At 39.3% G+C, this 15,080-nt stretch overlaps 1 protein-coding gene across 2 annotated transcripts in view; it reads left to right on the plus strand.

Annotated features, from left to right (window-relative positions):
* The window catches only part of SUSD4 (sushi domain containing 4), a gene marked incomplete at its 5' end in the record, with an annotated part of 132,157 nt that overhangs the window by 79,471 nt on the left and 37,606 nt on the right, over positions 1–15,080 (plus strand). For both annotated transcript variants that reach the window (XM_084253805.1, XM_084253806.1), the window contains one exon: positions 9,614–9,787. In XM_084253805.1, the coding sequence (XP_084109931.1) occupies positions 9,614–9,787 (174 nt within the window). The remainder of the gene's footprint in view (positions 1–9,613; positions 9,788–15,080) is intronic.

Raw genomic sequence — 15,080 nt, forward strand, 5'->3', positions numbered from 1 at the left:
GGCAAGGATTTTGTTGAGGATTTTTGCATCAGTATTCATTAGGGAGATTGGCCTATAATTTTCTTTTTTTGTGCTGTCTTTGTTTGGTTTTGGTATTAGTGTAATGTTGGCTTTGTAGAATGTATTTTGTAGTATTCCTTCTTTTTCAATTTTTTGAAAGAATTTGTGTAGGATAGGCACTAATTCACTGCTGAACGTTTGGAGGAATTCATTTATGAGCCCGTCTGGGCCTGGGCTTTTGTTTTTGGGGAGTGCTTCAATTTTGATGCTTGTAATTGGTCTGTTTAGTTGTTCTATTTCTTCTTTGTCCAGCTTTGGATGATTATATCATTTTAGGAATCTGTCCATCTCTTCTGGGTTGTTAAATTTGTTAGCGTATAAGTGTTCACAGTAATCTCTTATTATTCTTTTGATTTCTACTGAGTCTGTTGTGATTTCTCCTCTTTCATTTATAATCCTATTTATACGTGTTTTCTCCCTTTTTTTCTTTGTGAGCCTTGCTAGAGGTTTGTCTATTTTGTTTATTTTTTCAAAAAACTAACTTTTGGTTTCATTGATCTTTTGGATTTTTTTTTAAATTTCCAATTCATTTATTTCTGCTTTGATTTTTATTATTTCCTTTCTTCTACTGGCTTTAGGGGTTTTTTTGTTGTTCTTTTTCTAGTTCTTTGAGATGTGAGGTTAGGTTGTTTCTTTGAGTTCATTCTTGTTTGTTGATGTGAGCCTACATTGCTATATATTTTCCTCTTATTACTGCTTTTGCTGCATCCCATACATTCTGGAAAGTGGTATCCTCCTTGTCATTCAACTCAAAGTATTTTTTAATTTCTTCTTTGATCTCCTCATTAGTCCAGTGGTCTTCCAGTAGTGTGGATTTCAATCTCCCTGAAGTGGGAAGTTTCCTTGTTTTCTTTTCATGATTTATTTCTAGCTTGATGCCTTTATGATCGGAGAAGATAGTTGGAAAGATTTTGATTTTCATGTATCTGTTGATGTTTGTCTTGTGGCCCAGTATGTGATAGATTCTGGAGAATGATCCATGCGCACTTGAGAATAATGTGTACTCAGATTTTTTTGGTGCAGTGTCCTATAGATGTCTGTTAAGTCCATGAGTTCTGTGTCTTTATTTAGGGCTCTAGTGTCTTTGTTTATTTTTTTGTCTCATTGATCTGTCCATTGGTGAGAGTGGGGTATTGAAGTCTCCCACTATATATGTATTTTCTTTAATATCTGTTTTCAGAGCTGATAATAATTGTCTAATATATTTTGGTGCCCCTTCATTTGGAGAGTATATGTTGATGAGTGTTATATCTTCCTGATGTATTGTCCCCTTGATCATAATGTAGTGTCCATCTATATCTCTTTTTACTTTTTTTAATTTGAAGTCTATTTCAAAGACTTTAATTCAAAGTCTATTTCTAATATAAGTATGTCTGTTCCTGCCTTCTTTTATGGTCCATTTGCTTGTAGGATTGTTTTCCACCCTTTTGCTTTCAGTCTGTGTTTATCTTTTGTGGTTAAATGTGTTTCCTGGAGACAGCCGAAGGTTGGATTTTGTTTTTTAATCCAGTCTGCTACTCTCTGTCTTTTTACTTTGAGTTTAATCCGTTTACATTTAGAGTTAATATTGATATGTTGGCATCTGTGTTTGCCATTTTGTCTGTCTCTTTTGTGATTTTATTCCTTGCTTTATTCTGTTCTTCCTGTTCATTCCTCTGTTGGTTTTGGCTCTAGGACTTCTTGTAAAATTTTTTGGAGTGGGGGTTTAGTTGTAATGAATTTCTGAAGTTTCTGTTTGTCTGAGAAGGTCCATATTTTTTCTTCATAGAGGAAGGAGAGCTTTGCAGGATAAAGTATTCTTGGTTGGCATTTGCTGTCTGGAAGTTTGCTGAATATGCTACTCCATTCTCTTCTTGCCTGTAATGTTTCTTCAGAGAAGTCAGAAGTTAATCTGATTAGTTTTCCCTTCTAAGTTATCTGTTTCTTCCCCCTTGCCGGTTTCATCATTTTTTCCTTGTCTTGGACTCTTGCAAGCTTTACTATTAGGTGTCTTGCTGTAGCTCTCTTTTCATTATGGTAATTGGGAGTTCTTCTCGCTTCCTGTATGTCTATATTCATCTCCTTTATCATGCTTGGTAAGTTTTCTTAGGTTATCTCCTTGAATAATTTCTCAGTTCCTTTGTCTCTCTGCTCACCTTCTGGAATGCCTGTAACTCTTACATTTCCTCTCTTCGTGGAGTCTGATAATTGACTAAGAGTCTCCTCATACTGCTTCATTTGCACTTCTCTCTCCTTTTCTCTTTTGGCTCTTTTTATTTCTGTATCTTCTATAGTACTGATCCGTTCTTCCATTTCATCGATCCTGTTTTCATTGCTTTTCCCAGAGTTCTTTATCTCTTCTAGTAATGTGTTTATCTTCTGCATTTCTTTTCTTTCCTTTCTTAAGGTCTTAATTTCATTCTTCTGTTCAGTGATTATTTGTCTCAACTCATTTTTTTCCCTTTCATTTTCTTTCTACTTTTTAATCAGGATGATTATTAATTCTTTATCTGATAGGCCGAGAAGTTCTTCCATGTCATCATTGAGCTCTGGTGACTGTGTTTCTTTTTTGTGGTGTGTCCTTCTGCTGGCTTGTTTGGTTATTTATATTTTTTCTTCACCTCGTTGTTTGCTTTCTAATTAGTTCTTTGTTTTGGGACGTTGTGCCACTGGTGTTGGCGGGCTACTCTTTGGAGTGCTCCTTTAGGGGTGTTGGAAACTGTTTTCCAGATTGAGACCAGCACTGGTAGGCCAAAACTTCACCAGGGTATTGATGCTGTGTTGTTGGACTCTCTCCCTTAAAGTTCCCTCCCTCTGTATTTACTCATTTCCAACAGGGAATCAGCTAGTCGGTGATTTAGTTCTGGTCAGGAGGTGGCGCCAGAGACCAGTACTTGCTGACCTGTGCTTTTTCCCAGTGGTTCTCTGAGTAGCAGAGGTGGGGGGGGGGGCAGGGGAGCACCTCAACACAGGGGCTCTTATCAAGCCAGGTGCTGTGTCTGCCCTGTGTTCTAACAGGTGTTGTGACCACAGCTGTATGAATCCCATGCCCTGAAGTCTGCACTCTAGGTTTCAATTCCAGGGCTATAAAATCCAAAACGCTGGCTGTCACCCTGTACAGTACCCGCTGTTTATGGCGTGTCCCACACCCCAGATCCTGTGCCTAGCTCTCAGTTCCAGGATGGGGTCTTGCTCTACGCCTTATTTCCCTCCTTACACCTGAGGGTGTTTCTGTGATCCCTGGTTTCCAACTATAGGGTGTTGGTGATTTTTTTCTGGTCGCCAGGTGGCGCCAGAGATCTTTACTAGTGTCCTTCGGGAACAGTTTTTCACCCCGTGGTTCCAGGGGAACAGAGTGGGAGTGGCATGGAGAGCCTCAACGGTGTGGGGGTGCTGTGTCTGCCTTGTGCCCCACCATCGTGGGGATCCCATGCCCTGAATTTCGTGCCCTGGGTCTCAGTTCCCAAAGCCCTCAGGTCCAGGACGTGGGCTGTAGCCCAGTTCAGTGTCTGCAGAAATGGTGCTTTTTGCACCCCAGTCCCGTGTCCGGGCACCTGGTTTCTGATTACTCAGTGAGGGACATTCACCTCAATGAGGGCCCCCGCATGTCTCCCCACAAGCCTAGGTCTCAGACGCGGGGACATGGGCAGCCCCGATCAGCATATGCTTTTCAAGTGCGCCACTTTTCCGCACAAGCTTACAGGCTGGACTTGGGCTGTTTGTAGGTCTCCTGGGAGTCTTTATTTTTCTCCAATGGTGCCCGGAGCCATTTGCTCACCTTCACTGTGAATCCTGCACTATTCTCCACATTTCCAGTTCACAGGGTGCGGTGGCTGAAATAGTTCCTTTCCACTCACAGTCCCACTTGATGCGTAGTTTGTTCTTCACTTTTCTTGTGAACTTAACTCAGCCAACCAAGTGAGTTCTCTCCCTTCTGTTGTTGAAAGTGAAGTCTGCTTTGCAGAAAGTAGAAAGAGACTTTAAAGTTTATTTAAGAAAAGCTGTGTGGATATTCCTCAACCTGCTAAAGATGGAGCTTCCATATGATCCAGCAATTCCACTCCTAGGTATTTACCCAAAGGACACAGAAACATTAATTCCAAAAAGCACCTGCACCCCTATGTTTATAGCAGTACTATTTACCATAGGTAAAACCTGGAAACAACCCAAATGCCCAAAAATAGATGACTGGATCAAGAAGATGTAGTATATATACACAGTGGAATATTACTCAGCAATCAAAAAAGATAAACTCAGGCAATTTGCCCCAGTATGGATGGAGCTGGAAGGGATTATACTCAGTAAAATAAGCCAGAAAGAAAAAGAAAAATACCGGATGGCCTCACTCATACCAGGAATTTAGAAAACCTAAAGAAGGGACCAGGAAAAAGACTAATTATAATAAAGTAAAAATCAAAATCAACAAGCAACTATAAACCAGAGACACACTATGGGAGGGGGGCGAGGAGAGGAGGGAGTAGGGTCAAAATAAGGGGAGTGGGAATTGTATGGGGAGGGGAATATAACCAAGATGAAAATGCATCCATTGTGCAAAAATGAAAAATGATGTAAAAATATATAAAATAATATAAAAATTTAAAAAAAGAATAAATAGTTAAAACTATATATCAAAAAAAAAAAAAGAAATCAGATAGGGTTGTCTTTTAAGACATCCCTATCTAAACCCAATCCAATTTTCCAACAATCTCTATCTCCATAAGAGATTATACTGCCTCCGTGAAATATTCATGGAATTATAGAGTAAGTATTGTTTGAAGTTGAACTGCATTTATGTTATATTTATGGAAATACTTGCATTTTTGTTGTATGTAACTTTAGTTTGCTGTCATTGCTTCCTGCTGTTCTAATATATGAGTTGACTGTGATTGGAACATTATGATATTCATGGAATTTCAGTAGGGTTTTTTGTTGTTGTTCCCCCTGAGTCTGTTACAAATAGTACTGAATGAACATTCTAGAACATACCTCTTGGTGAATGTATGTACATATTTCTGTTGGAGGTACTTCCATACCTGAGAGTGGAGTTGGTTGGTCATAGGCTATGCCTATATTCAGCATTAGTGGGTACTGCCAGCTTTCCAAAGTGATTGTATCAACCGAGACTCCCATCAAGTGTATGAGTCTCTTAGTACTCCTTGCCAACACTTAGTATTGTCAATATTTTAGCCATCTGGTGGATATTGTAGTATCAGATGGTGATAGCGGTCAGTTTTAATATATTACTCCCTCATGAGTAATGAGGTTCCTTATTCTGTTGTCTTATATCAGGACTCCCTGGTTTGTTCCATTGCTCTATCTTCATGTCAGTACTATACTAATTTAATTACTAAAACTTTATAATACACCTTGAATTCTGAAAGAGCAAGTGTTCCTACATTGCTTCTTCAACACGTCCATGGCTCTTCTTGACCATACACACACATCAACACTTGCCTCTACATCTTTCTGCCTTATATTGATTGTTTAGGATGGCATCATTTGCCTCATTTGGTTCCACTCAACATCTTCAGCCTGATCCTGAGTAAGCTGTGGGGTTCAGAACAGTGTTCTCTGAATAATAATTGCATGGAATGGTAGTCCTGTAGAAGAGAGATGGAGCAGGCCTGATATAGAACAGTAATTCTGAGAGATGTGAATAGATATTAAGTGAAAAAAAACATTCTATGGTACAAAGTTCACTCTTCCATCTAACACCAGATTCATGTTTGGGACTCTCCAAGACCATCATCACCTCTGATACTTTTGACAAGTTCAGGGTCCCAAGGCCCCCATGACCATCACTTCTTTGATACCAACTACAAGTTTGGAAGACCCCAAATCCATCCTCAGTTTCAGTAATTCGCTAGAAGGATTCACAGAACTCATAAAAACCTGTTAAACTCACAATTATGATATACTACATTGAAAGGATACAGACAGAAATCAGCCAAGGGAAAACATACATTGTGCCCATTGGCCCTCTCCCAGTGGAGCTGTGTGGACAGTGCCTCCTGTTTCTTTCAGCAATGATATATGTGGAAAATTGACAACCCTTTGCTCATCTGAGGGTTGGTATCCAGAGATTTATTATGACTTAGTCACACAGACATGGTGGATTGATCACTTACATGACTGATCTTAGTCTCTAATGCTCCCGGAAGTTAAGCTGATACTACATGGCCCAAGCCTCCCCATTCCTCAGCCTAAATCACATTGTTAGCATAGATGCTGGCATGGCCTAAAGGCTCCAAATAAAGGCACTCCTCCTAGGCTGCATGTTCCAAGGACTAAACTTTACTTCCCAGGATTTGACACAAAGGACAAGGTTAATCCTCTACTGTGCTCTCTTAGACAACAAATAATGTCATGTTGTGACTCGTGTTTTAAAAATTCTTATAACTACCCATCACACTAAAATGAAACCTGGATTCCTTGCCCTAACCTACAAGACCCTACATGGTCTTGCCTCTTCATATGCTGTTACTCCCTATGTTTCACACATACCCATGTTCTCTTGCATTTTTAAGGACACTGGGCTATTTCCTGGCCTTTGCACTAGCTTTCCCTCTGCCTGAAATGCTCTTCTCCCAGATGCACACATGATTGAATTCTCCTTGTCATTAGGTCTCATCCTCATAGGTACCTTTGCCATCAACCCAAATTAAAGGGGTTCCTGAGTCAATTCTTATCATATTACCTTGTTATGGCAATGATCATTGCCTGTTATTTTCTAACTCATTATCTGTTATAATTTGCCAGCGGTCTCCCTCCATGCAGCACATATGAGTAAGATTTTTAACCTTCCTTTATTCCCAGCAATAGAACATACTAGACCTAGAGTAAGTGCTCAATAATTCACTGAATGAATGAACAGATGGATGAATAAAAAATAAGCTTTACAAATGCTGGCTTAAACACAATCCAGTTGAATTCTTTACAGGAAGACATTCAGAGCCCTTAACATACTAATGTGAATTGTGAATCTCTGAGTGTATATCATGTATTTGTGTTCCTGGAACACTTTTTGGGAAGGATGGATGTGAACACTTGGCACTTTTAAGGCATCAGATTCATTTTCACATATAACATTGTAAAGAAAAGTAAATCTAACTCAGTACATATTCTTTAAAATTTCTTTACGATTACTGCTTTGTAAGGACTCTACACTCTGCTAACCAGTCTGATCAGTTAATTTGTACTTAGGTACAAAATTGCAATACTGCCTTAGGGCTAGCCCCTTTTGTTTATTTATTATGTTAAATACCCCTTTGTTTCTAGAAACAGTGACAGGATTGGGCTCATGGAAGATGATTTCTACAATGGAAGTCTTTGATATCCCTTCAGTGACAAGTCCATATTGCCCATTTATGCCGACATCACTAAGTTTTGATTGCTGACCTGATTCTACCTGGCAGGATCAGACCTTCCTAACAGTATTTTCTAAGTAACTTTTAAAAATTCTGTCAGCCAGGGTCCACGTGGCCGCATGCCCACATGCACTCTGTCCATTGGCTTCGCTCTAACCGGCAAACCTCCTGGTTAACACTTGAATAAGTTTTAAGTCAATCATGAAAACAATGGTTTAGTCATATAAATTATTGCCATACGATCTATTTACAGGCAAGATTTTACAGGCGGATGCCTTGATAAATGTGTTTTTATTTGCTGTGAATAATTTCTGCATTGTGATATTGAAAAAATGTAATTCACATTTTTTTCCATTAAGAAGAAGGCGGCAGAGTTGTCAACCATCTTTTGATTCCGGTCAGGATTATGCAGGGCCTGACTTGGGGGGAAATTTAGCTATTCTAGTAGAAAAACCATTGGTTAAACATAAGCATTTGGAAAACCCCTATTCACTGCCTGAAATGCAAAGAAGAGAGGTAAAATTGAAACAGTTCTGCAGCCAAGACTCTCTCCACTGAAATCCAGAAGCAAAGGGGAATACTGATGATAGGTTCTCTCTGGGGGAGGCCTAACATCAGCTCTACACCCTGAATCAGCCCTTTAATCAGCCTCTTGGGAGCTGTGAGTTTGCAAAGTTCATAGGCAGAGGGTCACATGATGCTCAAGCCTCTCTTCTTTGCAGGTGTGCACAGAAGTCTGGCAGCATGAAGGGATTGTCAGAGCAAGTAGTTAACACATCCCTGCTCTTGAGTGATGGTGATGAGAGGGCTTAGATGAAGGCTAACCTGGGTTTGCAAGCATTTGGCTTCAGTGACCCATAAGATACAGTGAGGTCCACCGCTGCTTCACTCCACTGCCAGGACCCTCCTCTGCCCAGGAGACCCCCTTCTGTCCAGGTGGTCCCATCACTGTTCTCTGTAGTCTGTTACCAGAGTTATTGCTTCCCAAGAAACCTAGCCCCAATCCCACCTCCAAGCTCCTAGGATCTGCTCTTTTTAAAGCTGCCCAGAGGGCTCAGAGCCCAGAACAGTTTAAAAATTAGAGGAACATGAAGGTCAGGGTTCTTAGGAATATTATTCCACCCATATCATGCATATCATGGATTCAATAAACTTCGAGGAGGGGTGGCTGAGAAACATCCAATTTATTAGCACATCAAGAAAATTCTGGAGGAAGTATCTGTGACTGTTAAAGTGCAATTCTGGGATTTTGTTTGTTTTCAAAATATTAAGAAGTAGCAAATTTGAAATATAACCATAAGTAAGTCAGAACCTCCTTCTACTTTTACAGTAGAAATAAATAGCTCAAGCATATATGCATGTGGAATCAGAGACGTTGATTCCATAAGAGACACAGTGAGACTCACACTAACCTGTGTGTTTTAAGCCAGATGAGGTGAGTTGGGTGGTGTTTAAGGTGGTAGCGGACAGAGGGAGCAGGGTCACAATTTGGCAGCATGGCGTAGTGGTCTGCGGTAAACTGGGAGTTGCTAGTTAGATGGGGATACATATAATTTAACAATTTTTGTTTTATCTTACCTTTTTTGATGCATGGACTCCTTGTTTCACCACTGTCCTCCTCCTGATTCCCAGCCAGGCCTCTTCTCCCACCTGTGTGTATTCTGCTATAAGTTCATCTTCAGGAGGCAATATAGCCTCTTTCTCTGACCCTTTGTGATGTTGGCATTAGTATGTGCTGCTCTGTTTACTATCTTTTTAAAAACAGGTAAGGTGATTAGGAAATGCTAATAGCAAATGCAATCTCTTTGGGCCCCTGCTGTTCTGCGAAGCCTATTTTCATGTCAGGCTCAGGCCCTTGCCTGTGGCGGGGAGGCAGGGCCAGCAGGCTGGCAAAGAATGGAACCAGACAGATTGTTCAGGAGAATCCCTGACTCTTGTCTTTCTTTGCTTATTTCAAAAATCGTCCATAAACTCAGCTATATGGAGTGATGGGTCACAGACAGGGACTGAATCCCTGTATTCTGTCTTTCTTCCTACTTCTCTGTGAATCAGGTGACGCTGCTTGTTGTTTGGTGAGCCTAGTGGTGAATCAGGGGCCATCCAGAGGCTGCTGCATAGATCGACACCACATCGGGAATTACGAACTGTCTTATGAACCACAGCCACAGTGATTCCAAAAGTAACGGATACTTTTCATGCCATTGCAGATTGCCGTATCCCCCAAATTGAAGATGCTGAGATTCACAACAAGACATACAGACATGGAGATAAGTTAATCATCACGTGTCACGAAGGATTCAAGATCCGCTACCCTGACCTGTACAACATGGTTTCATTATGTCACGAGGACGGTGCATGGGACAACCTGCCCATCTGTCAAGGTACAGGATGGAAGCGCTTGTTCTTGGCCATTCTCCCAGACTTTACTGTAGAGTATGCACGCATTTCTCTAATAGTATGATGACAGGAAAAACAAAGCCACCCACCACCCTGCTTCTGCTCTCTCTTCTTTGTGGTCACCCAAGCTCTTTTTTTGAATCTCCACATCACCCCCTGTAGTTTTCTCCAGCTCCGTAGACACACTTTTTAAAAAAAATTTAACATATATCATTTTTTACATTTTTAGACAATATTTGCTTCCTCCCACCCCCTCAGATTGAGTCCCCATAGAATTTTCTTCCCCAAGGCACCCATGCACCATTACCACAGTCCCCTGTGCTTCTCCCTCCCTCCCTCGCATCTCTCTTCCTCCTCCTCCCCTGCAGTATGTCTCTGATTTATAATTATGTTTTTGCTTTGTTGTGTTTTGTACTGTTATTTTTTTTTACACTGATGTCTTATTTGGTTCCCCTATATTCCTGTTAAAGTGAAACCATCCGATATTTTTCTTCTGCCTTCTGGCTTATTTCACTGAGCATAATAACTTCTAGCTCCATCCATGTTGCTGCGAATGGCATGAGTTTATCTTTTTTGATTACTGAATAATATTCCACACCTTCTTGATCCAGTCATCTGTTTATGGGCATTTGGGTTGTTTCCAGGTTTTACCTTTTGTAAATAGTGCTGCAATAAACATAGGGGTACAGGTATTCTTTTGAATCACTGTTTTTGTGTCCTTTGGGTAGATCCCTAGTAGTGGAATTGCCGGATCGTACGGTAGCTCCATTTTTAGTAGACTGAGGAACCTCCAGACAGCTTTCCACAGTGGTTGGACCAGTTTGCACTCCCACCAGCAATGTAGGAGAGTTCCTTTTTCACCACATTCTCACCAACCTTTGTTATTGCTTGTTTTTTTTTGATATGTGCCATTCTTACTGGTATAAAGTGGTATCTCAGTGTGGTTTTGATTTGCATTTCCCTGATGATAGGGGATATTCAACATTTTTTCATATGCTTGTTGGCCGTTTGCATTTCCTCTTTGGAGAAATGTCTTTTGAGTTCTTCTGCCCTTTTCTTGACTGGATTATTTGTTTTGATTTTGTTGAGCCATGTGAGTTCTTTGTATATCTTTGTGATCAGTCCCTTATCAGTTGAATGGAGTGCAAAGATATTTTCCCAATCAGTGGTGTGTCTCTCTGTTTTGGTTAATGTCTCTTTGGCTGTGCAGAAGCTTTTCAGTTTGATGTAATCCCAGGTGTTTACCTTTGCCTTCACTACCACTACTTTGGGTGATGAGTCTTTAAAGATGTTTCTGAGATGTATGCCTTTAGTGTTTTCCCTATATTTTCTTCTATACATTTTATGGTTTCAGGTCTTATGTGCAGTTCTTTTATCCATTTTGAGTTGATTTTTGTGCACGGTGAGAGGTAGTGGTCTTGTTTCTTTTTTTTTTTTTGCATGTGGTGGTCCAGTTTTTTTTTTTTCTTGTATTACTTTCTTTTTTTTTTATTATTGCTTACCATTGGGGCATATCCTTTTATTTTTTTTTATTATTTTTTTTAATATTAAATTTTATTTTTATATTCCCCCATACAATTGCAAACGCCCATTCTGACCCCAATCCTTCCCCTCCCGCCCCCCACCCCCCCAAAAGTGTCTCTGGTTCATAGTTTTTTGTTGATTTTGATTTTCACTTTCTTATATTCATTTTCCTGGTCCCTTATTTAAGTTTTCTAGATTCCTGCTATTAGTGAGACCATCCGGTATTTTTCTTTTTCTTTTTGGCTTATTTCGCTGAGCATGATCCCTTCCAGTGCCATCCATGTTGCTGCAAATTGCATGTGTTTATCTTTTTTGAATGCTGAGTAATATTCCATGGTATATATGTACCACATCTTCTTGATCCAGTCATCTATTTTTGGGCATTTGGGTTGTTTCCAAAGCTTAGCTATTGTAAACAGTGCTGCTATAAACATAGGGGTGCAGGTGTTCTTTGGAATTGATGTTTCTGTGTCCTTTGGGTAAATACCTAGGAGTGGAATTGCTGGATCATATGGAAGCTCTATGTTTAGTAGGTCCAGAAATCTCCACGCAGCTCTCCATAGTGGTTGGACCAGTTTGCACTCCCACCAACAGTGCACAAGAGTTCCTTTTTCTCCACATCCTCGCCAACATTTGTTGTTGCTAGTTTTTTTAATATGTGCCATTCTCACTGGTGTGAGATGGTATCTCATGGTAGTTTTGATTTGCATTTCCCTGATTACAAGTGATGTTGAACATTTTTCATATGTCTGTTGGCCATTTGCATTTCCTCTTCAGAGAAGTTTCTTTTTAGCTCTTCTGCCCATTTTTTGACTGGATTATTTTCTTTGTTGTTGCTGAGTCTCATCAGCTCTTTGCAGATTTTTGTGATCAGTCCTTTATCATTAGTGTTGGGTGCAAAAATGTTCTCCCAGTTGGTGGGGTTTCTCTTTGTTTTTGTTATTGTCTCTTTTGCTGTGCAGAAGCTCTTTAATTTGATGTAGTCCCAGCTGTTTATCTTTGTCTTCACTATCACTGCTTTGGGTGATGTGTCTGTAAAGATGTCTTTGATGTGCAAATCCCGTAGTGTTTCGCCTATATTTCCTTCTATGTATTTTATGGTTTCAGGTCTTATGTCTAGTTCTTTAATCCATTTTGAGTTGATTTTTGTGTATGGTGTGAGGTAGTGGTCAAGCTTCATTCTTTTGCATGTAGCGACCCAGTTTTCCCAGCACCACTTATTGAACAAACTTTCTTTGCTCCAATGCATAGTCTTTGCTCCTTTGTCAAAGATTAGTTGACCATAAATCTGTGGGTTTATTTCTGGATTTTCTATTCGATTCCATTGGTCTGTATGTCTGTTCTTGTTCCAATACCATGCAGTTTTGATGATTATGGATTTGTAGTATAGTTTGAAGTCTGGGAGTGTGATGCCTCCATTTCCTTCTTTTTTTTTCAGGAGAGCTTTGGCTATTCGGGGTTTTTGGTGATTCCATATGAATTTCATCAATAATTGTTCTATTTCTTTGAAGAATGCCATTGAGATTTTGATTGGAATAGCATTGAATCTGTATATTGCTTTTGGTAGGATGGCCATTTTAATAATGTTTATTCTTCCAATCCATGAGCAGGGGATGTCTTTCCATTTCTTTGTGTCTTCTTCTATTTCTTTTAACAGTGTTTTATAGTTTTCTTTGTATAGGTCCTTTACCTCTTTTTTTAGATTTATTCCCAAATATTTGATTTTTTTTGTTTCGATAATAGAAGGGGTGGTTTTTTTGATTTCTTCTTCTTCAGATTTATAGTTTGTGTATAGGAAGGCTACTGACTTTTGCGTGTTGATTTTGTATCCTGCCACTTTACTGAATTGATTGATGAGTTGAATTAGTTTTTCTGTGGAGATTTTGGGGTTCTCTATGTATATTATCATATCATCTGCAAATAGTGATAGTTTGACTTCTTCTTTTCCTATTTGGATTCCTTGGATGCCTTTCTCTTGTCTTATTGCTCTGGCTAGGACTTCCAGTATTATATTGAAAAGCAGTGGTGAGAGTGGACATCCTTGTCTTGTTCCAGATCTTAATGGAATTGCTTTCAGCTTTTCACCATTGAGAATGATACTGGCTGTTGGCTTGTCATAGACGGCCTTTATGATGTTGAGGTATGTTCCTTGTATCCCAAGGATTTCAAGGGCTTTTATCATGAATGGGTGTTGCACTTTGTCGAAAGCTTTCTCAGCATCTATTGATATTATCATATGGTTTTTATATATCTTTTTGTTGATGTGTTGGATAACGTTGATTGATTTTTGGATGTTAAACCATCCTTGTGCCCCTGGAATGAATCCAACTTGGTCGTGGTGAATTATCTTATGGATACATTGTTGGATTCTGATAGCTAAAATTTTATTGAGGATTTTTGCATCAGTGTTCATTAGGGAGATTGGCCTATAGTTTTCCTTTTTTGTGTTGTCCTTATTCAGTTTTGGTATTAGTGTAATATTGGCTTCATAGAACGTGTTTGGTATTGTCCCTTCCTTCTCAATTTTTTGGAAGAGTTTGTGAAGGATAGGCACTAATTCGTCTCTGAATGTTTGGTAGAATTCATTTGTAAATCCATCAGGTCCTGGGCTTTTGTTTTTGGGGAGGTTTTTGATTACCATTTCAATTTCGCTGCTTGTAATTGGTCTGTTTAGGTGTTCTATTTCTTCTTTATCTAGCTTTGGGTGATTGTAGAGTTGTAGGAATTTGTCCATCTCCTCTAGATTGTTGAACTTGTTTCCATATAACTGTTCATAGTAGTTACTGATTATTCTTTTGATTTCTGCTGTGTCCGTTGTGATTTCTCCTCTTTCATTTATGATCCTGTGTGTTTGTGCTTTCTCCCTTTTTTCCTTTGTGAGCCTGGCTAGGGGTTTGTCTATTTTATTGATTTTTTCAAAGAACCAGCTCTTGGTTTCATTGATCTTTTGGATTGTTTTTTTAGTTTCAATTTCATTTATTTCTGCTTTGGTTTTTATTATTTCTTTTCTTCTACTGGTTTTGGGGTTTTTTTGTTGTTCTTATTCTAGATCTTTGAGCTTCAAGATTAGGTTGTTTCTTTGAGTTCTTTCTTGTTTTTTGATGTGAGCTTCTATTGCTATATATTTTTCTCTTATTACTGCTTTTGCTGCATCCCATACATTTAGGATATTGGTGTCCTCCTTGTCATTCAATTCAAAGAATTTTTTAATTTCTTCTTTGATCTCCTCGTTAGTCCAGTGGTCTTCCAGTAGTGTGGCTTTTAATCTCCATGAGGTAGGATAGTTCCTTGCCTTCTTTTTATGATTTATTTCTAGTTTGATGCCTTCGTGGTCAGAAAAGATGGTTGGTATGATTTCAATCTTGGTGTATCTGTTGATGTTTGTCTTGTGCCCCAGTATGTGATCGATCCTGGAGAATGATCCGTGTGCGCTTGAGAAAAATGTGTACTCCGTTTTTTTTGGGTTTAGTGTTCTATAGATGTTTGTTAAGCCCAAATGCTCTAGGTCCTTATTTAGAGCTTTAGTTTCTTTACTTATTTTTTGTCTTGTTGATCTATCCATTGTTGATAGTGGTGTGTTGAAGTCTCCCACTACGTATGTGTTTTCTCTGATGTCTGTTTTCAGAGAGGACAACAGTTGTCTGATATATTTTGGTGCTCTTTCGTTTGGTGAGTATATGTTAATGAGTGTTATTTCTTCTTGAAGTATTGTCCCCTTAATCATAATGTAGTGACCATTGGGGTCTCTTTTTA

The sequence above is a fragment of the Talpa europaea genome, assembly GCF_964194135.1.
Source record: "Talpa europaea genome assembly, chromosome: 14".
Lineage (NCBI taxonomy): Eukaryota > Metazoa > Chordata > Mammalia > Eulipotyphla > Talpidae > Talpa > Talpa europaea.